General features: G+C 47.4%; 1 protein-coding gene across 1 annotated transcript in view; it reads left to right on the top strand.

The window, feature by feature from the left end:
* SORL1 (sortilin related receptor 1) overlaps positions 1-25,491 on the top strand; it is a 158,938-nt gene that overhangs the window by 24,024 nt on the left and 109,423 nt on the right. Inside the window, exons 4-8 of the mRNA XM_055305675.1 lie at positions 5,081-5,242; positions 6,623-6,690; positions 12,042-12,222; positions 23,515-23,616; positions 24,776-24,945. Of these exons, the coding sequence (XP_055161650.1) occupies positions 5,081-5,242; positions 6,623-6,690; positions 12,042-12,222; positions 23,515-23,616; positions 24,776-24,945 (683 nt within the window). The remainder of the gene's footprint in view (positions 1-5,080; positions 5,243-6,622; positions 6,691-12,041; positions 12,223-23,514; positions 23,617-24,775; positions 24,946-25,491) is intronic.

The following is a 25,491-nucleotide window of genomic DNA, read 5'->3' on the forward strand; positions in this document are numbered from 1 at the left end:
GGTGGAGGGGGAGGCTGACGCAGATGCCGGGAGGGCAGGAACCAGGCAGCCTGCAAGGCTGGGTAGCTTTAGCTTGCAGAGTTGTATTTGATTGCTTTCTTCGCCACTCTGGTGGGCCGTAGCACGCTCAGGAAGCCCTGAGATGAGGGTAGCTGCTGCTTGTGGCTCATCTCATCCGGCAAGGAATAAGATCCACAGGGTCCTCTGGCCAGGTGCCCCCCGCCACCCCCCCAAGCACTGGCTTCTCAGGTTGCCTGTATTCAAAATATTTAGCCACTGGAATGGCACCGACCAATCAGAGCAGACCCCGTCTGGAGGGAGCTGGGTCCTGAAGGCCACCCTGCCTGGCCAGGCATTAACCTTTTAGTTGCTGGATTGTGAACAGGCCTTGGGGAAGGGGCCGGGCCACTTGGTCCTTGGAGAGGCCCCTTCTGGGTTTCAAGGAAACAGCTATTTACTAATGGGTATAGAGGCAATTGTTTTCTGGTATTTGTTTGTTTTTAACTAGAGCAGCAGTTAGGTACAGCTCCCCTCTTACCTAACTCACTCCACGATGAAAAGCAAGAAAGAGGTGTGGGAGGGAATTGACTCTGTAGACAAGACTGCCAGCCCTCTGTACCGCCCCTCGCCCTGTACTTGGTCAGGCAGGCCTGGCACTTGGGGCTCCCAGAGTTGGGTGAGGCCCTGCTGCCTGCTTTGCTCTTGGCTTCTGAGAAGTGAGGATCCCTGCCTCAGGGTCCAGCCTGCTGGCTGGCTTTGCCACCTCTCCCAGGGCTCAGATCTGTACACCCCCTGCCTCCAGGAAGCAAATCACATTCCGATTACTCACCTTGTCAGGATGGTACCTGTTGATTATTATTACCATTGTCTTTACACATTGTCTCAGAGCTAACTCTTACTGCATCTGTGGCTTTGGAACCATCCCATGGTCCGTCTGGAATCTTCCTTTTCAGCTCCATCTGCCCCGTCCTCACCTCCTACCACAAGGGCACAGATGTCTGCAAGCAGGTCCCGACTTCCTTCCTGCTTGTCATGGGTTGTGGTGAGCAGCTGCTAGGCCCACACACATGTCTGAATAGTCAAAGACAGGAAAGATGATGTTCTGGGCTTGCAGAGCAGGTGGGGTGCAGGGGGAGTGGGGCTTTTGGAGTATGAGGTCTGGAGAAGGAGCAGGCCAGGGGCCAGGGTGCTGGGACAAGCAAGACGAGAACGCCAGGGATGGTTGTCGAGGAGTTGGGGGTACTAGAAGGGCCAGGTATGCCTGCAGCCTGGGTCCCCCTACGTGGGAGGTGGTGCATCTTGGGCTTCACATGGGAGAGACGGACATGCTTTGGCATCGGTGGGGAGATGGAAGCGGAGCCGCCTTCTTGGAGAACCTAGTGACAGGTGGAGCGCAGGCCTGGAGCAGGCTGAGCGGGGTTGGAGACACAGCGTTCTCTGCTGAGTTTCTAGTTCCCCAAAGAAGGGCGTTACCCCTCCCTAACTTCTCAGGAAGGAAACCGTGACTCTTACTATGCCAGTTACTTCTGTTACATTTGCCTTTGTCCTTTGGAAGGCACATTGCCTCACCAGACCTACCACTTCCTGAGAAACTTCACACAGGCCGGGTGCCTTGCCATCAACACCGCCAGGGTGCTGGGCTCAGGCACATCCCCCCATGTGAAGATGTTGGGGGTGCTGTCAAGGAGAGTGGTTTGAGATGGTTGAAATGACCGTTAGCAGCTGCTTAGAAAGGTGAGGATGTCACGCAAGGGCCACGTGGAAGTCTGAGGCGATGTGTGCCTGTGGAAGGAGAAGGGAAGTGCTGGTTAGGCAAGCAGCTCTGGTCCAGTGGTTTTCTTTGCAATGGAGATGGAGTGGCTCTGGGGTCATGTGAGTGTTTGGGTCTATTTTCGCACCTGCTGGCAGCCCCACTTCCTTCTTCTCAGCCTTGTGTGCTGCCTCCCTGAAGCAGTACGCGGCCCTGGCCACCTGGCAGTGCTGCCGGCCCCACAGCGCACCCGAGGTCAGCCATGCAGTACGTCTGGGCTCCTTACAAAAGGTCCCAGAGTGTGTGCAGCCAGGCTTCCCAGCCTTGAGAGGTGGTCCCCCCCCCCGCCCCCACCAGCCTTCGTTTTCACCTTCTGGAGGTATATTCCTTCATTGCCTTCTCTGTCCTTCCTCTTGTCTTCGTGCCCACTCAGACCTGGAGAGAATCGCTTAGGCTAACGTGGAGGTGCGTTCTGTAGCTTATTTTAGGTTTCTGGAGGTATCAGTATTTTAAGAGGAAACATTGTGTGAAGCCAAAAGCTGGAATATTCAGTGATTGCAAACAGGGTGGGAGAGATGGGGGTGTCTGAGGACACTTCTGAAATCACACAGTCTAGGAAGTCACCTGAGGGGTCAGCTCTGCTGGCAAATCTGTGGGGCTGGCCTGGAGTAGCCTGGACAGGCAGGCAATCTAGGGACCTAAGGGCAGAGTGGGACCTGCTGGATCTCCTGTTACGTGCACTTCATGTTATGTAACAGCCGGGCCTGACCGAGGACTGGGGAATAAGAGGTTGATCAGAGAAGTAAAGACTTCACGGGGTACTTGGGGTTGGAAATGGAGCTTCGAGGATGGGCATGGTTCCTGTAGCTGAGCAGAGCTGGTGGTGTCCTCGACGGGGAGAAGGCCGTGGGCGAGAGACTTCAGGGTGCCAGCGTGGGGTTTCTGTGCAGGCAGCGCGGAGTCTCCCTTCTTGGGTGGAGGGTTTGCGCTGAGGCGTTCCGAGTTACCAGGCAGGCCCCCAGCTGAAGATGGAGGAGTTTGCTTTCTCAAAACCTCCAGGACTGTAGGGAGCTGTGGAAGGATCTTTGAGTAGGGGACTTGCTGTAAATAGAGTCTCCTAGGGGGAATCCCTGGGTGGCTCAGCAGTTGAGCTTTGCCTTTGGCTCAGGGTGTGATCCTGGAGTCCCAGGATCGAGTCCCGCGTCGGGCTCCCTGCATAGAGTCTGCTTCTCCCTCTGCCTGTGTCTCTGCCTCTCTCTCTGGGTCTCTCCTGAATAAACAAAATCTTAAAAAAAAAAAATAGAGTCTCTTAGGGAAGCATGTGTCCTGGCAAGATGCAGGGTGGATTAGAGAGGGCTCAGCAAGTAATGAGGGGGGTGGGTCATAGAATATAGATAATAAAGTTGCCCAGTGACTCAGCCAGACCTTGTGTCACCCTTTGAATGTTCCACACCCTGCCAAGCCCTGGAAGGCACAAGATGGACTGGAAGCCCAGCGCCTGGCTCCAGTTTGCTCGTGGGCCCCAGCAGGGAGTGGGCCGTACTGGTGGCACTGGGGATAAACAGGAGAGCAGAGATCATGAAAAGGAAAACATAACTGGGTGTGTGGCTGGGGGGAGTGGGGCCGAGGCAAGGCAGTGGCCTGAAAACCCAGCTCGCATTGTGAGAACTCAGGCCGGGAGCAGGTGGGTGGCATGGGGAGAACTAGGGACCTGGTGGGAGGGCCTCGGAGGACTCAGTTCTGGCCATGCTGAAGCTTCTTGGTGCATCAGAGGGGGCATGCCGAGGAGGGCAGAAGTCAGGGTTCGACTGGGCGGCGGGGAGCGGATGAAGGCAGGGAAGGAGCCAGAGGAGAGGTCCAGGGCAGGGTGGTCAGGTGTGGGGCAGGGAGGCCTGGCAGGAGGCGGTGTGGCAGGAGGGCCAGAGGAGGGAGCTGCCACCCAGGCTTGGGGGGGGAGGGTAGAAGAGGCACCTGACTGAGTCCAGGGGCGTGGTGTGATCCCTAAGCATTACATTCAGGAAATCCTGCCTCTTTGTTGGAGGAAGAGAAGAGAGGATTGGTGAAGCATTAAGGGGTGGGCTCTGACCCAGCCAACATCGCCCTAGATGCTGCCTCCTGGGTCACCGTGGGCACTTGACCTCTGGATGCTTCAGTGTCCTCATTAGTAAAGGAGGATAACACTCTACCTAACGCGCTGACTGGCTGCGCGTACCAGAGGGCGAAATGAGCTAAGCCATGCACAGGTCATCCACTCACATGCTACGTGTCCTAAGAAGTGTTCCTGATGCATCTGTTTTCTTTGAATAAACTCTATACCCAACATGGGGCTCGAACTCATGACCCCGAGATCAGGAGTCCCAGGCTCCACCTTCTGAGTCAGCCGGGCTCCCCTGTTCTGGACGCATTTGGCCATGATCACGAACGATGTGACGATACATTTCTATACCTGGCTTACGTGATTTTTAGATCTTCAAATGTGAGACCCTTAGAAGCCATGGAATAGATTTCTGGAGAAATCTTTTCACACTGAGAGCACTCCCTTCCCTAGGCATATTTGTTAAGTTGAATGGCCTTGGCCCTGGTTCCCCTGGAGAACTCCTGAGGTTGGCAGTCACTCTGCAGTCACACTGGTCCAGAGCCTAAGTAAGGTGAAGCCCCTGCTCGCCAGGGCTCTCCCTGCTGGGCCCACAGCGAGTCGGCCGGCCCCGCTGGCAGCTTGGTCCTCAGAGCTGCCCTGTCACCTGGCTGGCTCATCTTCCTAGATGGGAGTGGTTGTAGGGATTTCCCTGGAAAGACATGCCCCGTAGGTGCCCAGGGGATGGAGAGAGAGAAGCAGTCTGGTCTGTGTGCAATTTGTTTTTAATATTTATTCATGAAAGACACAGAGAGAGAGGCAGAGACATAGGCAGAGGGAGAAACGGGCTCCCTGCGGGGACCCTGATGCGGACTCGATCCAGGGTCCCCGGGATCACAACTTGAGCCAAAGGCAGATGCTCAACTACTGAGTCACCCAGGTGTGGGCAGCCAGTCTGAAGAGGGGGACTTCTCTGTCCCAGCTACCAATAGCCAGCCACCCTCTGGTTGTACCTGAATGACTTGCTGGAGCGTGAGAATGGCCAGGTCAGTTGAAAGGAAAAAAATAGAGAGGCTTGTCTCGCTCTGTTACCTGGTTAAAGGGGAGCCTGTCCTGCACCCCCTCTTTCCCTGAGCCTTGCTTGGTGTGCACAAGAAGATGGAGAGGAAGCTGTGTTGAGTCCCCGCGGCGGGGGCCAGAGCGTTGGGCGGCCCTGGCCAGGTCCCGCTCTGAGCTCACCTGTTTTTCTCTTGCAGTACATCTTTGCAGACGCTTATGCCCAGTACCTCTGGATCACCTTTGACTTCTGCAACACCCTCCAAGGCTTTTCCATCCCGTTCCGGGCAGCTGATCTCCTTCTGCATAGCAAGGCCTCCGACCTCCTCCTGGGCTTTGACAGGTCTCACCCCAACAAGCAGGTAAGAGAGCTCCTGGAACACAGGTGCGGCTTCTCGAGTTTTCTGTTCTGGCTCTGTGGATTAGGTGTCCTTTGAGTGACCTCCCCAGCCCCTCCCTCCTCCTCTCCCCAGCTTTGCCTTTGTACTATTTCACTTCCCAGGGCTGGGGACAACTGTATCTCCCTGGCGTGCTCAGTCTGCATCCCGGCCAGGGGTGCCATGCCAAACGCTCGGTAGGCCCTGTTAGTTAAACATCATACTCTTCTCAGCGTAGATGTGCCTTTGTGGGTTTTTGGGTGAGTTGGCGGGGGTGGGGTACACCGAAGCTCTGGAAATTAATCCGAGAGAGCCAGCTAAAGAAATCTGGAGTCTGAGCTCTGCTGGGACCTCTTACTGAATTTCTGTTCTACGTTTCCCGTCTTCCACCTTAAACACGCTGCTTTTGTACCATTTATTTGAACTTGCCATTAACTTTAATTTTTTTCCTCTGTGTGTGTGTGCATATAATATAAATGTGTGTATTTTTCTCCTTAAATTTGAATTTAGAGGAATGCGAGATGGGGAGAGAGCCCAAGTAGGATTTATATCTCAAGGTTGAAACTTGGCAAATGGAGACTGTTGGTCTGATATAATCCCGTGAAACCCGTAGACCCTGTAGGATCGGGTTAACTGAGTTTTGAGCGGCTTGGCTCAGAGGAACCCTGGAACATTTCTTTTTCTTTGCAGGTTGTTTAACCAAAACATGATCTGTTTCCCTTTACATGCCTGAGGGAGGTACCCAAGTATGGAGTGGGTCGGTTTACCAGTGTAGGTGGATTCATGTTGTTTTTGGTCTTCTGGCGCTTAGTACCTGGTCACCAGGGCCAGAGGAACTCTCAGGTGATGTGTCTGGAAGCTCAGGGGCTGTGGCGGAGATCGGCAAGTCAGTCACTCGTGGCCTTATGCTTCGTATTCAGGCAATGCCCCCTGGTGCTCTTTGCCTCTGCGCTTAGCCAGCGTCCTCTCTGTTCACCTTTGATCACCGTGGCCCATTAACGGGTTTTTCAGGACACCGTTTCCCACGCAAGAAAGTAGAGTGTCATCGTTTTGTTTTTACTATCCGTGAGGGCTAATCTTGAGTGAACTGTAATTTCTGATGATCCGTAAATGGAAGACAAGACCCATTTTTCCTTGCCATCATTCCTGAGGCCTTTGTAACCGCGGAGAGGGACATGAGGGTGGGAATCTGGCCTTCCCTCCCTGCCATTGTTGGCATTTGGAGGGACTGAGCCGGCTTTGGCAACCTCCGGGCATGTCTTCACGGATAGTGTGTTATCTACGGCGGGGGTTTGATGGCCAGGCCGTCTGGGCTGTGCCTGCCTCTTGCATCCTCATCCCGTCATGTCCTTTTGGTCTTTGCAGCTGTGGAAGTCTGACGACTTTGGCCAGACCTGGATCCTGATTCAGGAACACGTGAAGTCCTTTTCTTGGTAAGTCATCTACTTCCTGAAGATGTTTGAATTACATCATCACCTTTCTTTGGTTGTGGCTCCTTCGTGGAGGACAGACCTGCCCCCACCTGAAATGTGGAGTGTGTGGTTCAGGAAAGGCATGTTCCAGGGCTTCATGAAGTAGGGCTTCATGAAATGCATTGGGAAGTAGGGCTTCAGGTACGACACACTCACTGTGCAGGGTGGTGAGGGATGAGACAGGAAGGTTATTTGTGAGAGAAGTGACAGAGCTTTTGCATTTTTCAATCCATCAGGGAACCCAGGGGAATCTCGAAGCACTTGCATGGATTTGAATTTCTAAAGACCTTCACTCTTCGAGCATGATAACAAAAGTGGGGATTTTTCTCTGTATAAAATTTATTCACTTGTTCATTCATAACGTTATTTTTTGGGAGGATGTCTGCTGAATATAAAACATGCTAGATGCTTTAGGGTAGAAGTTGAATAATTTATGGATCTAGTTATTAAGGAGACTGCAGCTTAGGTGGTAAGAAATGACATTTTGTGCATGTAACACTCATCATGAAAGCAGCACAGATTGCACGGACATAGCGGGAGAAGCGAGAGGAGGGACATAGTCTTTCCAGATGGGAGGACCGCACACAGCTCCACAGAGGTGGCTGCCGTTGAGCCAGGACGTATCCGAGGGGCGTGGAGGTGTGCAGGGCGGGGATTGCAGACAGGAACAGAATGGCCAAAGGCAGAGACCAGGCACCGTGGCACTTGGGTGGAGAACACACAGTCTTACTTCTGGACAGTGTGTTGGGTGAAGTTTGGGAAGGGATGTCGGGATCTGAATCTGCAGTGCTCAGTAAAGGAATCTGGACCGAATTGTGAAAGCAGTGAGGAGCCACTGAAGGGTTTTGAGAAGGAGAGCTAAATCCACAGGGCTGTACTTGAGGACGCACAGTGGTCTCTAGTCTACTTGCTTCTCATCTTTCGTGGTTACAGGTTGCAGTATGGGATCTGAGAAGGTGCATTCGTACCTGTGTGGACGGATGTGCAGAACAGGTGCCTGGGAGCAGACGTGCTGGGTCGGCAGGTCACTTAGCCCAGTCACACTCAGCCCGGTCACACTTCCAAATTGATTCTTGACCTTCCCTGCCCCCAGTCAGCTGCCCCTGGAATCTTCCCCATTTCCTTTCTAGTTGCTCAGGCCAAGAGCTGGGAGTCATCGCTGATTTCACGTTTGTTTCATGCTTCAGTTTCCACCTGTCAGGAAATCCTGTTGTCTCTATATTCGATTTATATCCAGGATCTGCGACTCAGCTACAGCTTTACTCCAAGCCATCATTGTCACTCATTAGTTCGTGGCGGTCTTTCTGCTACTACTTCTGTCTTTCTACAATTAATTCTCATACGTGGCCAGGTTGATCTTCCTAAAAACAGGTCAGAACATGCTGTTCCTCTCTTTGCCTTGAACACTCTAATATGCGCCATCACTACTCTCAGATTAATGCCGAGCACATTCCTACTACAGGGCCTTTGCACTTGCTTTTCCCCCTACCGAGACTGCTCTTCTTCAAGATATACTTATTGTGTACTCCCTTACCTTATTCAAATAACACTTTCTAACTGAGGCCTATCTTTAGGATCCTATTAAAATTGTAACTACTCCCTGTGCCCTGATCTGTTCTTTTTTTGTATAACACTTACCACATTCTAATATGGGATTATTATGCTTACTGTTTGTCTTTCTCTCCCTCTCTCTTTTGAAAAGATTTTCTTTACTTATTTGACAGAGAGAGAGAGAGCACAAGCAGGGGGAGTGACAGAAGGACAGGGAGAAGCAGGCTCCCCGCTGAGCAGGGAGCCTGATGTGGGGCTTGATTCTAGGACCCTGGGGTCATGACCTGAGCTGAAGGCAGATATTTAACCGAAGGAGCCACCCAGGTGCCTCTGTCTGCCTCTTTTATAGAAAGAAAGCTCCACAAGGGCAGGGGCTTAGGCCAGTTTTGTATTCTGATATAACCCCAGTGAATAAAGCATTAAAATTGTGACTTTGGTAGAGATCATCAAATCTGTACAGAGTGTCAAATTTTGCTCTCACCTCAGTAACACAGGAGGTTAGCCAATGTGTTAGGCAAGACATAGTATCTCAGTGTAGTCTTAGTTTGAATTTTTCTTATTACAAGTGAGTTTGAACATCTTTTTAACTGCTTAAGGGTCATCATTATTATTTTTTTTTAATGACATGTCTGTTCATGCCCTTTGCCCTTTTTCTATTGAATGGTTAGTCTTTTCATTGACTTCTAGTAGCTCTTTGTATATTTGAGGATGGTCCTTTGTGACATGAGGTATCACATGTGTATGTTCACTTATAATTCTCAGCATATCTTTTGTATTTTCAGTTTTCCATGTGGTTTTTAAACCTCATGAAATGCATTGGTACATGTTGTCTGTGCTGCTTCTAGCTCTGTTGGAAGGGGAATGTCTTTGAGTTGGTATTGCTTCCTTGGTGAATGAGGACAGTGAAGATGGAGGGAGCACCGGGAGGGGCCTTACAGCCGAGTGTCTTCAAGCTCCATTGGAGTTCCTTATCAAAGAGGGCGCCTGTTTCTGATCCTTCTGTTTGTTTTTTTCTCTGGGCAGAAGAAATTCACTAGTGTCGTAGTGAAATTGTAACCACACTCTTAGCCAAGTATAACCTCCACCCAAGGAGTACCATTAGAACTTCCTTTTGTTTTATTTGAATTTTAAGGGGACAGATTGTCCTTTTATCTGTTTAGGTAACCATATATTAGGGGGGCACACTGGAAGGATGGCTGAGTAAAGGAACACCACGTTTGGGGATTTGTAGGTTGTACTTGTGCCTCTGTGCATGGATGCAGATATCTTAGGGGAAAGGACTGGCCTATCTTATTTTAGATAATGACATGTCTGGTGTCAGGGAATTTCAGGCCGTTTGGAGGATTTTTCCCCTAGGATTTCCCATAGTGAGTGAGAGTGTAATCTAACTTCTCTGAGAAGAATGGCATACATTTATTCAATAATGCGTGGCAGCCTGGGAGCAGCAGGAGGCCGGAAAACCAGTGATCTGTGTAATCCAGAGCTGGAGATTGGCAAGACAGGACAGTGGAAGGGCGGTCGGGGAGGGACTCCGGGATGCCCCATGGAGCATCGCTCATGGGCTGTGGGTGAGGCCAGGTGAGGACTGGTGCCTGTGCCCAGAGATGGAGCAAGGTTTGGGATTTTCAAACGAGGGCAAAGGCAACAGTAGTGGAAGGCTAGCGATTGCAAAGTAGCAGCATTTGTAGGTGGAGTGGCTCTCAGAAACGGGAGGTCCATGTAGGGATCCTGGAAGAGAATTGGGAGGGAAGCCACAGCTCTTTCTAGCTCTAGATACCGCTTTTGTTTAGGAAAAGAATAACAGAGGTGAGCTCAGTTTCAAAAATTATCTGAGTGAAGGTCCCTTCCTCTCTGCCTTTTTAAAAATACCCAGCAGCTTTGTTTTAATTTGCATATCCTCTAGGGTAGAGGAAGTACTTTAATCAGTACTTCTAATTGTGGAAGAGAGAGAACATGCCACCACCCCCACACAGACGCACACAGAGAATCTGATGATGAGCAGTTGTCTCCTGCACTGGGACGGAGGCCGCTAGCTTCTCCAGTGCCCTGCTGAGACTCCAGATTGTGGGGAGAAAGTCGCATCTTTTGGTTTTCTATTTCCTATCTCCCCTCCTTCCTTCCTTCTCATGCTTTTGACAGTGTATGTTTGAAGGAATGTTATTTCAGAGCCTTCGTCACCCTGAGAGCCATCGTGCATATGGCGCTGTGCCAAGACAGGTACAGAAGTGAGTCCTGCTTTTGCTTGGGTCATCCCTGCGTCCCCCCCTCTGAGGCTCTCTTAATTTGCCCCATGCACTGAATGGTCTGCCTGGCCTGGTATCTTGTTGAGTGCTAGGAAATCTAAGGCAGATTAGTCCTCCTCCCAGCTACCATTGGGGGCCTCATTTGGAGGGGACCTCAATTCTGAGATTGTTCTCGAGAGAGTTCGACTTAGTCACCCTTACAGCATTCAGTTTGGAAATGCACTGAATTTGTGGACCACCTTTGTACTGTGGTGCAGGAATTCAGTGCAGCAAGATTCAGCTCAGCTGGGAGCCCTGTAGGACAAAAAGAAATAGAAGACGTGGCCTTTAAAGGCATCTGTACTCTCTCTAGGAAGCTCAGACACGTTATGATGAACAATAGGACGTGATGAATAAGATGCACCACTGAATTAAGCACCGCTGTATAAAGTCACAGGAGTGATTCCCACATCCACCCACCTAAGGCAGTTTTCTACCTTTGTTTGAAACTCACGTAAAATTAATATGTAAGCTTTGAAATTGAGCACTGCACGGCTACACTGCGGGTATTGGGAGAAGGAAGGAGAGCTTTGGGGGAGGGCTTCCTGTAAGAGGGGGCTTGAACAGGACCTCAGAGGATGAGTAGGGTTTGGACATGCAAATCGGAGTGCCTGCAGGGGTGGGGGTATCCCTACAGAGGGTGCTCTGTTGGCAGAGCACAGGGAGCAGGAGAGCGATGAGCTCTGAGCTTCTGAAGGACACTGGGGAGATAAGTACACGTGAGAAAGAGTTTGTGTAGGGCAGCCCCAATGGCTCAGCGGTTTAGTGCCGCCTTCGGCCCAGGGCGTGATCCTGGGGACCCAGGATCGAGTCCCATGTTGGGCTCCCTGCATGCAGCCTGCTTCTCCTTCTGCCTGTGTCTGCCTCTCTCTTTCTCTGTGTCTCTCATGAATAAATAAATTAAAAAAAAAAAAGTTTGTGAAGGAGCCTCGCAGAGCGTGACTTTTTACTGGCAGGATGAGTCCTGATTGCACGATGGGTGACAGCGCCACAGGATGGACCAACAGCGGGGGCAGGGTCCCTTAGCAAGGCTGGGCTCGCTGGTTCCTCCTGTGGTTTCTTCTAGAGCTGTTGTGAGAGCCTCCCGCCCCGGGAAAACACACTCCTTGGTTCTCTGAGGTTTGTAACTTGAGGCCAGAAACTCAGCTGACAGCCCCAAGCAGTCCCTTGCCTATTGATTCCAAAATATCCCGCCTTGTACTGTTTCCTCTCTTTGCTCTTCTCAAGCTTGGCCAAGGCCAGCCTTGAGGGAGACCCAGGGCGCTTTGAAGCACAGTAGCAACCTAAACCCTGGGCAATGGCAGTCCCTTCCCGTCTTTGAGCCGAGGAGCACACAAAAGGCTCCGTTTGTGGCAGAGTGGATCATTTGTCCCACCGACCATCGTGTCCTTAAATTCCAGTTGGCTGTCTGCATGGCCGAGCCTCCGTGCCTCTTGTGGTGACACACGGAGATGACAGCAACCGTTCTCTCTCCCCCAGGGGTATCGATCCCTATGACAAGCCCAACACCATCTATGTGGAGCGGCACGAACCCTCCGGCTACTCCACGGTTTTCAGAAGTACGGACTTCTTCCAGTCCCTGGAGAACCAGGAGGTGATCCTTGAGGAAGTGAGAGACTTCCAGCTCCGGGACAAATACATGTTTGCTACAAAGGCGGTGGTAAGTGGACGGCGCTCAGGAACACGTACACTCCTTCCAAGTTTCCCTTCTCAGGGTCTGAATCCTGGGACCGAGCAGGTGAGTTTACATCTTGCGGGGAGAGGGTCAGTGCGGCCAGGAGCTTGACTGAGGGACATTGGACGTAGACAGACATTCCTGTGGGGCTTGGGTGGTCTCGGAAGGTCGGAGGAGTGGAGAAGCGTGGACAGCCCTTCTGGATGTCTCTGGGCTCTTGGGATTTGGTGGTTTCCTGGTAGCCAGGCATCCTTGTCAAACACAAGTGTCTTTGAAATCCCAATTGAAAGAACCCTGAGAGGAGAGGTGGGGATCATTGGCAATTTTCTTTAATCTCGCTGCCTGATTTCCTTTCAGATTAGGCGGATTTCGTTGAGAATTTTGGACACATGTTAATTTCCATGGCTAATAGAATGTGTAGTCATTGGCTAGTGGGAGTTAATGCTCTAAGAAAAGCAGTGATTAAGCTTCCAGCTGTCAGTAAGTAGCTTAATTCTCAGCCTTTGGGAAAATCTTCCCCTTGATTTCACGTGTTGGATGGAGCCAGATGCTGGAACGGGTGGGGGCTTGCTCATTTAAAACTAGAGTTGATTATTTAACAGGGCTTGCCTTGCGACTGTATCAAGTTGCAAGTGGCAACTGTCCTGCCCTGTGTGAAGGGAAAAGCCCCCCTGAGGAGAGCAGATTGGGCTCCTCTTCCTGGAGTGCTTATTTTCTCAATGGTGGCCATTCCCTCCTTGACTTCGGGCTCTGAAGACGGTCTCTGGTCACTGGCAGGTGCTTTGCCTTCCATCACAGATAACCTTGTGGAACTAAAATCAGGTGTAATGTTTTCCCCTAGGTTCTTGCTTAAAATACATGAATTGGTAGCAGGCCAGGCAGAGGCAGGCCGCTCCCTTTGGAAGGATTCCAGGGTAGAGACAGGACCTCCCCAGCAAGGAAAGCAGAGAATCAGGTTGAGATGAGAGGAAGAGAAGATGTGGGGGGCTAAGGCAAGAGTGGTTCTCCATTATATACTTTGCAAAAAGTTTTTAGAGTCACTATTAATTATAGTGGTTTGTCTTCTGTTAGGCTGTTTGCATTGGGTCACTTGCCAGATAGTTCCTTTCCTGCCCTGCTTATCACTTTATCTCCTTCTCTTATGTACACACACACACACACACACACACACACAGGCCATGGCCCAGAAGACAGGCATCCTTGGATTGCCTTGGGCCGGGGTGCAGAGAGGAGAGGGGTTGGGGAATGTGGGGTGAGAAGCCAGGCCTGAGCACTGATACCTTGTGACATCCTCTTGGCAGTCCTGAGGTCCTGGAGTGTTCCTGGGTCTTCTCTGTTTTAGTTCTTTGGGCCTGAATTTATTTATATGATTTTAATTTCTTGAATTTAAGATGCAGTAACTGATGCCTAGATTTGCCTACTGACTGATTGGGGCTGAGGCGGAGAGCCCTCATTGCATTGCTCTTGCCCCTATTTTTTCTGGATCTTACACCTAAGAGCTGAGGCGGGAGCTTTCTAAGCCCTCCATTCCTACCTAATAGCTATGTCTGTTCTCATGCCGTAGCTTATTTGCAGGGTGCTGGCAGCAAGTTGATTGTTATTCCTGGCCAGTGGTGAGCTCAGAGGCGGTGTCTGATGTAGTACCCAGATCTTGCACAATGCTTGATGTGTAGCAGATGTACAGTAGTTGAGTGAATGCCATCTTTGCCTGCCTGATTTAGAAAGCAGAGGCCAGTAGATTTTGGGAGGGAAAATTGGTGGTCTTAAATGATTGGTACTTTCAGAGTCAGCTTTCACCTCTCTGTGGTTTATTTACATGATGTTGGTGGCAAAACTGTATTTATGTGTTTGGCTTCATCCTTTAGCACGTGGACGGGCCACCAGATTCCAAGGTCAGTGGTGTTAATTAGAGACTCTAGGTCAGATGAGGTAGGCCACCACATGGAAAGATTTCTCAAATTGTGGTCTTAGGAGCACTCACGGTACCATCATGCAAGAGCACTTGTTCCAAAAGCAGATTTCAAGGCCCAAATGCATTTTGTTCTCAGCATTCCCTAGGCTGCCTAAGAAACTCTAAAATTTGAGAAGTTCTTCCCTGAGGCCTTCTGTAGGCAGAAGCTTGTGATAATAGTCAATTCTGTTATCAAAGGATCATTGTAGATTGGATGGGTTGATGAGGGAAGAGACCCAACTGGCAGTGGATGATAAAATGAGTGTTTTCTCCCTTTAATTTCTTCCTTTTTATTACATTAGACTGCTGAGCCATAAGGATAAACAACATTGGCCTTGGTTGGGTAACCATATCAGTGGGAGTGTTGAGGTCTGCAAGTATAACTTCTTATCTGGGGTGTGCTTAGCACTCAGGCTGCCTGGGTTTGGGGAATTCTGAGTGACCTTAATATTAAATGGATTCAAATCAAATTAGGAAAGTCAAGGAACTAATTGCAAAACCACAGAAAATTGGTTTTGGGTGATTAACTCTTTTGCTTTTTTCCAGTACCGTGAATGATTACAATTCTTTGCAAGTTAGCTTTTTAGAACATGTGGGGACAGCCATCTGGATTCTGGACTGGAAGTGGTATCTGAGTCTTCAGAATCCACCGGTGCCCTTTAGCCTGGCTCTTATTTCATATGTGGTTTGTGTCTGATGCCTTTTGATTTTTTTTTTTTTATAAAGATTTTATTTTTTTTTTTTTTGAGAGAGAGAAGAGGCATGTGCGAGAGCGTGTGGAAGGAGAGGGGCAGTAGTGGGAGAGGGAAAGTATCTCAAGCATAATCCACAAGGAGTGGGGAGCCCAGTGTGGGGCACTCGACCCCACGACCCTGAGATAATGACCCAAGCTGAAATCAGGGGTCAGTCACTCAACTGGCTGAGCCACTCGAGTGCTCCCCCTTGATTTTTTTTAACCCAAGCCTATACCTTTTATACCTTGTTTTTTGACATGAAGTTCACTTACTTGTCTCAATAGTCTACACTAAAATGATAGGCCAGTAAAGCAGCAATGAAGTGTTTCTGCAAACTGGGCCAACATCGAGTCGCTAACTTGGCAATATACAGCTGTTAGGTTCTTTCTGGTAGATAGCAATAGTTGCCAAAATGTTGGAAATAAGCGAGGACTAGCTGCTCCTCAGTAGCTTCGCCACCAGTAAATCATGAAAGCCAGGCATACACCTTTCTTGCACAATTGATGCATCAGTAAGCAAAGACCTAATGTATGGGCTTAATGGCATTTCCTCTCTTCTTCTGGGTGGTATAAACACAATGTTCTAGAGCAGGGATTGGCAAGCTATGGCCCTTCACTTGTTTTTGTCAATAAAGTTTTATTGAAACAGCTATGCTTATTTGCTTACAAGTTGTCTATCACTGCTTTTATGCTACAGTGACAGAATTGAATAGTTGTGTGGAGGCAGGATGGCCCACAACCCTAAAATATCTCTATATGGATCTTCACAGTAAACCAGTCCTGTTGTAGAGGCAAGATTCTGTTACCCTTTGCACTGGCATCAGGCAACCAGAATCCTCTTGTGTAAAAGCTTTTAAGGGACACCTGGGTGGCTCAGCGGTTGAGTGTGTGCCTTCAGCCCAGGGTGTGATCCTGGTTCAGGGATCAAGTCCCATGCCGGGCTCCTTGCAGGGAGCCTGCTTCTCCCTCTGCCTATGTCTCTGCCTCTCTCTGTGTCTCTCATGAATAAATACATAAAATCTTAAAAAAAAAAAAGCTTGATAAGTCATAGCCATTACCCCTAAAAATTCAGGTTACAGGCCTCCTTAAATTGTTATGCCCTGTTCATGCCAGAGTACTATCTTTAGGATATTCAAGCCAGTTCAGATATCTTGCATGCCACCGATCTCCCTTGAGAACTCATTTCTACTTTTGCCATTATGACTGACCAACCACTATTGAAAACCAATTTCTAATCTTCATTATGTTAATTTAAAGCCTCTAATGTTGATGGAGATAAAAAGACAACTTAGTTATTGTCTCAAGATGGTGGACTTTTTTTTTTTTTAAAGATTTTATTTATTTATTCACGAGAGACACAGAGAAAGGTAGAGACATAGACAGAAGGAGGAGAAGCAGGCTCCATGTGGAGAGCCCGATGCGGGACTCAATCCGGGGACTCCAGGATCATATCCTGAGCCAAAGGCAGATGCTCAACCACTGGGTCACCCAGGTGTCCCAAGATGGTGGGCTTCTCTATGAACAGTTAGCTGACCTCACTTGGGGTATGAATTTTAGGGTAACTGACCCAAACCAAGCTATTGACGAATCATTTTAATTATAACATTACTTAAATGTACGTAAACATAAAGCTAGGTATAAGCATGTAATGCATGTAATTTATACGCAACAATAAAACCCAAAAACCTTTACAGATTATAAATAAAACTGTAATACCAGTAAATTTAAAATTAACTTTTATAACACCTGTATTGAGATATAATTCATATGCCATAAAATTTGCCCTTTTAAGGTGTGTAGCTCAGTGGTTGTTAAGTATATTCACAAAGTTGTGTAATACTTATCACTCTCTAATTCCAGCACATTTTCATTGCCCCACACTCCCATTCCCTCCCATTCCCTCCCCTCCTAGCCTCTGGCAACCACGAATCTATTTTCTGCCTCGTAGAATTGCCTGTTCTGGACATTTTATGTAAAGAGAATCCTATACTATGTGACCTTACTTGTAACTGTTTTCTTTCCTAGTGTAATGTTTTCAGATTTCATCTGTGTTTATTGTGGATCATCAGAATTAATGTCTTTAGGTCCACTGCCTCTCTCTTTTGCCAGTTAAAATTTTTTGTTGAACCCCTTTGTGATTTTTTTCTTGTGAGTTCTTGTATTTTCCCACTCAAGAATTTGTATCTTGGGCGCCTGGGTGGCTGTCAGTTAAACAGCTGCCTTCATCTTGGGTTGTGATCCTGAGGTCCTGGGATCGAGGCCTGCATCGGGCTCCCTGTTCGATGGGGAGTCTGTTTCTCCCTCTGCCTCTTTCTCTTTTCCTCAAGAATGAATAAATTTTAAAAATATTTAAAAAGAAAATAATTTGCATCTCTATAATTTCTGTTTCTTTATAGATTCTCTTTGGTGAGACAGTTGTTCTCATACTTTAATTCTTGTGACATGGTTTCCCTTTAATTTTTTGAACCTATTTATGATAGGGAATTTAAATTTTTTGTCTGTAATTCCAGTATTTGGCCTTCCTCAGGAGCAGTTTCTCTTGACTCTGTGTGTGTGTGTGTTGTGTCTGAGTATGGGCCATACTTTGCTGTTTGTCCTGTCATCCTTTTATTAAAATCAGACATTTCAGATGGTATCACGAGGCATCTGCTCATATCCAAGTGGCCCCTTCCCAGAATGTTTTTTGTTGCCTTTTCCTACTGTTGCCTATTTTGATTTTGTTTGTGAGTTTCCTTCATTAATTTGGTAGAGTTTGTAGTCTTCATTGTGTTTGACTGTGAAATATTTAATAATTAGGCTTAGAGGTTGGCCATGATTGAATAGTGATTTTTCTCAAATGCTTTGCACAGATAAATCTGGTGGCCTTCGCTGAAGGCCTCTGAGCGTGGGCTAGGGGTTTGCGGTCTGGCCATACACAACTCTACCTTAGCCTTCGGTTCCTGCTTCTGTAGAGCTTCCAGGTGATTACCCGGCCATGAGAGATGAGGCCCTTGTTGCTTCTCTCCCAAGCAGACTCACAGCTCTTGCGTGGAGACCTAGTAGGTTCCCTGGGATATTTCAGAGCTTATCGAAGCCTCTTCTGGGCATCTACTGCCCCAGCTTTTCCTTTCAGGCTTCTTAGTCTTCTGTGAGCTCCACGTGGTCATGTCTTGCCAGCAGCTGTGATGTTAAACGTCTGCCATTTGTCACTGTTTCCCACAAACGGCGTGGCTGTCGGTCTGTTGGTACAGTGAGCTGAGTCAGGTTATACGGAGAGAAGACCCGAGAATGCAGTTTTCAAGCTAGCTGTGGCAGTCATCTGTCCCCTTCAGTGGCTCCGGGGCTGCTGGTCTTCCCAGTTCTTGGAGCTGCCAGGCTGTGGGTTTCCAAGGCTGCTGCAGAGCTAGGGAGAAGGGGATGGGATTGAGCCATGGAGTTGCCTCTTCTTGCTGAGCTTTGCCACCGATTTCCAATAAGTGCTCCTTGGGTTTTGGCAAGCCTTTATTTAACTTTTAGAATTGTGAAAAAGTTGACTTTGAGAACTTTGGTCGGGGTTCTTGTTGCTTTTCGGAGGAGTGGATTTTGAGTTCCTTCCTCTGCCATTCTGGATGCATTCCCAATTAATACTAACTTTGTAGAACTTTTTCTTTTTTTTTTTTTAAAGATTTTATTTATTTGAGAGAGAGGGAGAGAGAGAGAGCATGAACAGGAGGAGGGGCAGAGGGAGAGGGAGAAGCAGACTCCCTGCTGAGTGCAGAGCTCAATCCAGGGCTCTACCCCAGGATGCCAAGATCATGACCTGAGCTGAAGGCAGATGCTCAACCTGCTGAGCCACCTAGGTGCCCCTCAAACTTTTTATTATGGATGTTTTCAAATCTATGTAAAAGAACAGTATTATATACTTATAGGACCTCCGTAGGTGCCCTCATTCAGCCTCAATACTATTTACATTTGTTATCTCTTTTCAGCTGTGTAACCTACTACTTATTTTTTTCTTGGAATGGTTTATTTTAGTATTAGTATTATTTTTTTAAGTAGGCTCCCCACTCAGCATAGACCCCAATGCAGGGATCTATCTCACAACCCCAAGAGCAAGACCTGAGCTTAGATGAAGAGTCAGACATTTACCTGGCTGAGCCACCCAGGCATCCCTTTTCTTGGGATATATTAAAGCAAGTCATAAATACATATATATTAAATATCTGTAAAACATTATCTATAAATATTTTAGCATAAACGACGTTAACGTGGATGATGATGTTTTGCTGATCCTTGGTCACTGCTTCAGAGGGGAAGGTGGCAGTGGATGCTAGAGCCCCAGTGCTTCTGAACTGGGGTCCTTGTCCCCACGTGCTTTGGAGTCCCTCATTCTCCGGCCACTTTTCTCCGTGAAATGTTTGCTTAAAGAGCTCACTGTGACATCCTGTGGCCTTCACTTGGCAAGAATGTGTCATTTATTTAGTTCTCTCTGCTCTTTTCTCCTTGACCTCTCATTTCCTTTGATATAATCTCAAACGTAAGCATAAATGCACATTCTGAAATTCAGATTATTCAGATTCTTATGTTAATTTATGTTTCCTTATCAGGATGAAAACACCAAATAAAAAAAATCTTATCACAGATTCTCAGACCCTGTAATATTGGCATAACTTGAAACGTTTAAATAACTCTTGGATGCTGGTGAAAGTATTTGTGCTGGGAGCTGTATTAACTGGTATCGCCTTTCAGGAAGGCTGTTTATTCTGTCAAAACTGAAAATTTTGATCTAGTCGTTTTGAGAATGGCATCCTACAGATATTCTTGTGTACTTCTAAAAAAGGTAACATATACAAGCATGTCCACTGAAGAATGTTTCTGGAAAATATGTCAGTGCCCATGAGCTGTTAAACAGAAGATGTCCAAGAGACTCTATGAGTGAAGGAATTGAATGGCACAACAACATTTCTATCACGATCTGCGTTGTATGTGGAAAATAAAATTGCAAATGTTATCAAATTAGCATTGTGTTTGATTACTGGTAACAGACTAGAAATAGAAGTGCCTTAGTGAATACAGAAACTTACTTTTCTCTCCTCAGGGCAGCCTATTGGTAGCCAAACTACGGCTGGTATGTGGGTGCCCTGGTGTTATTGGGGACCTAGGCCTCTCTCTGTTCCACAAACCTAATGATTTCCATTCTCAGGGTTCCTTCTTGGTCCAGAATATCTATACTAGCCTTTGAGTCTTTATGGGAGTTAGAGTAAGGAGAGAGAGGCCGAATAGGACCCCTTCCCACTGATGAAGTCTCTCAGCAGCCTTCTTAGAAACCAGCACACCACTTAGGTTTATAATTATTGCTTAGAACTCAGTCATGTGGCTGCACTTAGGTAGAAAACCCCAGTGGCTTATTGGGGGTGGCGGTCAAGGTGTTGTTGCTAAGGAGGAAGGAATAATGGATGTTGGGTAGGTGTAGCATTGTCTGTCACCATATAAATATGCTCAGGTGTGATGACACAGAACACTTCTGAAAGACCCCATGAAAGCCTGTTACCAGCAGAGTGTTGGTAAGCTGTTACTTTCGGAGCTGAGCTTCTGCATTCTACCTCACCCCTGTCTGTACTGTTGGATGTTTCTTTCTTATGAGCACGTTTTACTTTTATAATTGTGGTCAAGAGAAACTCAACAGCCACAAAACCCCATGGTTTGTTAAGGAAAAATATTAGGGGCTAATGATACATCTATTTGACAGTCCATAGTGTGCCACAGTTTAATTGTTAATTTTTTTTAAGATTTTATTTATTAGAGAGAAAGAGATAGTGAGAGAGAGCAGGAATGGGGAGGAGGAGAGGGAGAAGCAGGCTCTCCATGAGCAGGGAGCCTGACATGGGGCTTGATCCCGGGACCCTGGGATCATGACCTGAGCTGAAGGCAAATGCTTAACTGACTGAGCCACCCAGGTGCTCGTAATTTTTAATGTTTCTTGGTGGCGAGAAAGTATCACTCCTTAGGAGTGAGCCCGAATTGTCCAGGCTTAGGAATGATTGTCCTGGAAGGAAGTGGGATGGATGTGTTTTGAGGTTTCTTTTTCTTTTCTTTTCTTTTCTTTTCTTTTCTTTTCTTTTCTTTTCTTTTCTTTTCTTTTCTTTTCTTTTCTTTTCTTTTCTTTTCTTTTCTTCTTTTCTTTTCTTCTTTCCTTTCCTTCCTTTCCTTTTCTTTCCTTTCCTTTCCTTTCCTTTCCTTTCCTTTCCTTTCCTTTCCTTTCCTTTCCTTCCTTCCTTTCCTCTTTCCCCTTCCTCCCTCCCTCCTCCTCCCTCCCTCCCTCCCTCCCTCCCTCCCTCCCTTCCTTCCTTCCTTCCTTCCTTCCTTCCTTCCTTCCTTCCTTCCTTCCTTCCTTCCTTCCTTTCCTATGTTATTGTTGTTGCTTTTTGGTTTGTTTTGAGATTTCTTATGACCTTTGTACTCTGTGACTTTTGCATTTGTGGAGGAAGACTGGCCTTGGTATGAATTCTCCATTCTCATGCCACCCAAGAGCACTCATTAAGAATGCTTAACTAGGGGCACCTGGGTGGCTCAGTGGTTGAGCATCTGCCTTCGGCTCAGGGCATGATCCCAGGGTCCTGGGATTGAGTCCCACATTGGGCTCCCCGCAGGGAGCCTGCTTCTCCCTCTGCCTATGTCTCTCTCATGAATAAATAAATAAAATATTTAAAAACCCCACAAAACTTAACTAATCATGGCCCCACTGTCACTGAGAAAAGTGACTCCTTTCTAAGGTATAACCACAGTGGGATAGTAGTGAAAAAATATAAAGCATGAAAGTATATGTTTTAACTGACATCTGTGTATTCACATATATTTATAGGGATTTATATAGGGTAACTTAAACGGATCCTCTGACCTTTATAAATAGCTATAAAATTTTATTGACTTGAGGGCTTTTGGAATCTATGCCTAACAGTCTTGCTGGGCAATGTTTTCTCATTTAGGTAATATGTTTTATATTTTTAATAGATCCATCGTTTCCTATGGCCCCATACTTAGTACAGGCTATTAACATGGTTTTCAGTTGTGCCATTTTGGAAAGGCAGTCTTTTGTACCTCTCTACCTGGCCTCTTTCAAACAAACTAATTTTAACCATTTGTTATATATATATATATATATATATATATATATATATATATATGTATGTATACACACACACACACACACACACACAGTACTCAGATGAGTCAAGAGTAACTTCATGTTCCTCCCCTTGCTCTTCACATAGTATTTATTGGGCATATATTAGCACATGGGTTTCATTTGTGTTATAGTTAAGAGAAATTGATATGTTTCTTACTTTATAGGAATTTAAAATGTGTAGTAAACAGTAGCAACATGGTCAAGGATAAATGAAGCAAAATGAACCCATTCTGGCTGGGGATCTCAACATTCTGATAAGCTTAGTAGTCGCGTGTGTGATTATGTACATGTGAAGGCTTGTATCCCTTTCTGTCCAGCTAGTTGTGCAAAATTTGCCTTCAGTTCTCAATCCCATACTTTATTTATTTAAAAGATTTTATTATTTATTTGTGAGAGACTCAGAGAGAGAGAGAGGCAGAGACACATGCAGAGGGGAGAAGCTGGCTCCCTGTGGAAAGCCTGATGTGGCTTTTGATCCCAGGACCCCAGGATCACAACCTGAGCTGAAGATAGATGCTCAGCCACCGAGCCACCCAGGCATCCCAGTCCCATACTTTTAGAGCTGGAAAAACCCACACTGAGCCTTTATGGTGGCTCTTACCCTTTTTTTGAATCATCAACCCTTTTGAGAATCTGGTAAAGATTGTGTGCCCTTCCCGGCAGGATGAATGAGTGCATCTATACACATGGTTTGCATATGTATTTATAGGGTTCCTGGACCATTGAAACCCATATATAGAGAAGCCCTGATCCTAATCAGCTTCTCATTTTTGTAGATGAGTAAATTGAGACCTAGAGACGTTTAGTGATTTCCTGAGGTGGTACAGCCAGCTCTTAATCTAATGCTTTTATACACATTTTCGAGACTCCAGCTGCGCTTTAGTATTTCTAAAATGCAGTGTGATGTGGCCAGCATTGTGTGGCATACCCTATGCCCTAGCAAAGAAAACACACTCTAGGAAAAATGTTCATCAATGAGAAGTATTAGAAGGTTGCAAAAGAGAACCGGTAAAAATTCCCTCAGCTCTTTGTGCAGGTTAAAGCCCTTTAATTCGAGTATCCTCGTCCCCTGAAAACGGGAGGGGAAAGAACATGGGAATGGGTTTTATATGCTCGGTGTGTGGCTGACCTCAGTCTGTGTGGGTGCGGGGGCTGCCGGGTTCAGCCCCCTACCTCCTCCCATGCCCAGTTGGGCCGTGGTACCGTCTGTCCTTCCTCGGGAGTGTCTAATACCTGTTGCAGACTGGATGTCGGGGATCAAACGAGTGCAGCCCAAGCTGTGGAGGGAACACGAACCTTGCAAAAAAATTTGCACTTGCAGTCACCCTGTGTTTTGTGTTTCTGATAGAATCAGGGGGGTCTGACTTTCTGTTTCCATCTTCTCTTACTTTGAGTGGCTGTAGTGTGGCACCATTAACTTTTTTTTTTTTCCCTCCTCTTCCTTGGCAGCATCTTCTGGGCGGTCTACAGCCAGCTTCTGTCCAGCTCTGGGTGTCCTTTGACAGGAAGCCGATGCGAGCAGCCCAGTTTGTTACAAGACATCCTATTAATGTGAGTGGGGTCTGCTTGGGGGTGGACAGAAGAGTTAGTTTCCACATGCAGGGGTCAGGGGAAGGGTGTTGCTGGGATATCCTTCTGGGTAGAGCCTTTTTAAAAAAATTTTTTTATTTGAATCTTCTTTATTTATTTTAATAAAAAAAATTTTTTTTAAAGTTCAATTTGCCAACATGCAGTGTAACACTCAGTGCTCATCATGTTGGGTAGGTCATTGATGGAGGCTCCCTGTGATCACTTTCTAGACAGTTCCATAGAGGGAACCATTAGGCTTTGGGCACCTTGGTCTGTTTTTTCCCTCTTCACTATTTGAAGTGCAGCTGAATGGGAGTCTTAATTTGCTTTATGTGGAGACAGACTGGCAGACAGGTTTGGGGCCAGAGTCAGTGGGCCCTCAGTGTGCTGTCACAAAGAAATGGAGAGCTGGTGACCATGAGTTATTCATGCAATACCTGCTCTGTTGCTTACAGGTGGCTAGATTCCAAAAGGGGATAAAAGCTGGGTCCCATCCTTTTAGAAACACATACGTTGGAGACACAGAGAAACAAGCAGAGGAGAAACCATATATATACATTCATGTCAAATGCTTAGCTACAGTATTGTGTGTTTGAGCGTAGAGATCAATGGGCAAGACAGTGTGGGCTGGGGTCATCAGAGAAGCCACCACAGGCAGGAGGTGGCATTTGAAGGCCTTGCCACTGGCAGTCGGTGTGCTGGAAGGTTGGTAGCTCATGGGGAGAACATTCTTGTCAGTTCTTTGCTTTTTATGGCTTCCACCTTTCTTTAGTACCTTAGAATGAAAGGAAAGGAAATGCACATTAATGGATATTATAATATATACTATTGATGGACCTCATGGGAAAAAGGAGATGTCATGAACCAAAACAAAGTTTTTAGGTCATTTGTGGGGTTTGGTGGTCCCCTCCTTGGGGCCCCATTTGCCAGTAAGCAGCTTGTTCCAGTTACAGGGCAGCCTCACCTCCTCCAAAAAGAAAATTGGCTAGGCTTTACCGAGATTTGGGAAGGTGTCTGCGGGCTCTGGGCCTGTCCCTGTCACTGGGACATTTGGAAGTCATTACTTCAGTGTGCATAGGGAAAAGTCCACTGTGCATGTGTGGTTTTTGACTTGTGTATATTTTGACTTTCGATTCCAAAGGAATATTACATCGCAGATGCCTCCGAGGACCAGGTGTTTGTATGCGTCAGTCATAGTAACAACCGCACCAACTTATACATCTCAGAGGCAGAGGGGCTGAAATTCTCCTTGTCCCTGGAGAACGTGCTCTATTACAGCCCAGGAGGGGCAGGCGGTGACACGTTGGTGAGGTAAGGAAACCATAAGTCCCTCCCTCGCTTTTACATCAGAGCAACCAGCACCCTCAGGATGGGTGTTTTTCAACATTAGCTGCACTTTTGGGTTCAACTGGCGAGTTTCCAGAATGCCCGCGGCTGGCTTGTGGCACAGCTTCAGCAATTGGGGGTGTGGTTGGGCTGTGAAGATTTTAAAAAGCCCTCCAGGTGATTTGGATGGGATGCCAAGGCTGAGCATGGCTGCTCTGGGTGACATTTGGAGTTACAGGCCCTGTGTCAGCCATTCCCTGGGTTCCTTTCCTTCAGTTATCTGGCTTGGGGTCTCTGAGCCGGTGGGAAAAGGCACTTGGACAGGGGTCAGCTCGGGGCAAGCTGGCATGGGGAGAGTGATGGCAGACTTGCCTCTAAGTAAGGCAGGTTAATTGACATTTTTTTTTTTCTTACTGTAATTGCAAATATTGCTCCGTGGGTGACCCTGTGACCCTTGGGAGCTGGAGTCCATTCATTCTCGCTTGTCATGCGACAAGCCAGTCTTCTGTGAGACGTCTGACTGTGATGAGG

This window comes from Nyctereutes procyonoides, unplaced genomic scaffold, assembly GCF_905146905.1.
Source record: "Nyctereutes procyonoides isolate TBG_1078 unplaced genomic scaffold, NYPRO_anot_genome, whole genome shotgun sequence".
Taxonomy (NCBI): domain Eukaryota; kingdom Metazoa; phylum Chordata; class Mammalia; order Carnivora; family Canidae; genus Nyctereutes; species Nyctereutes procyonoides.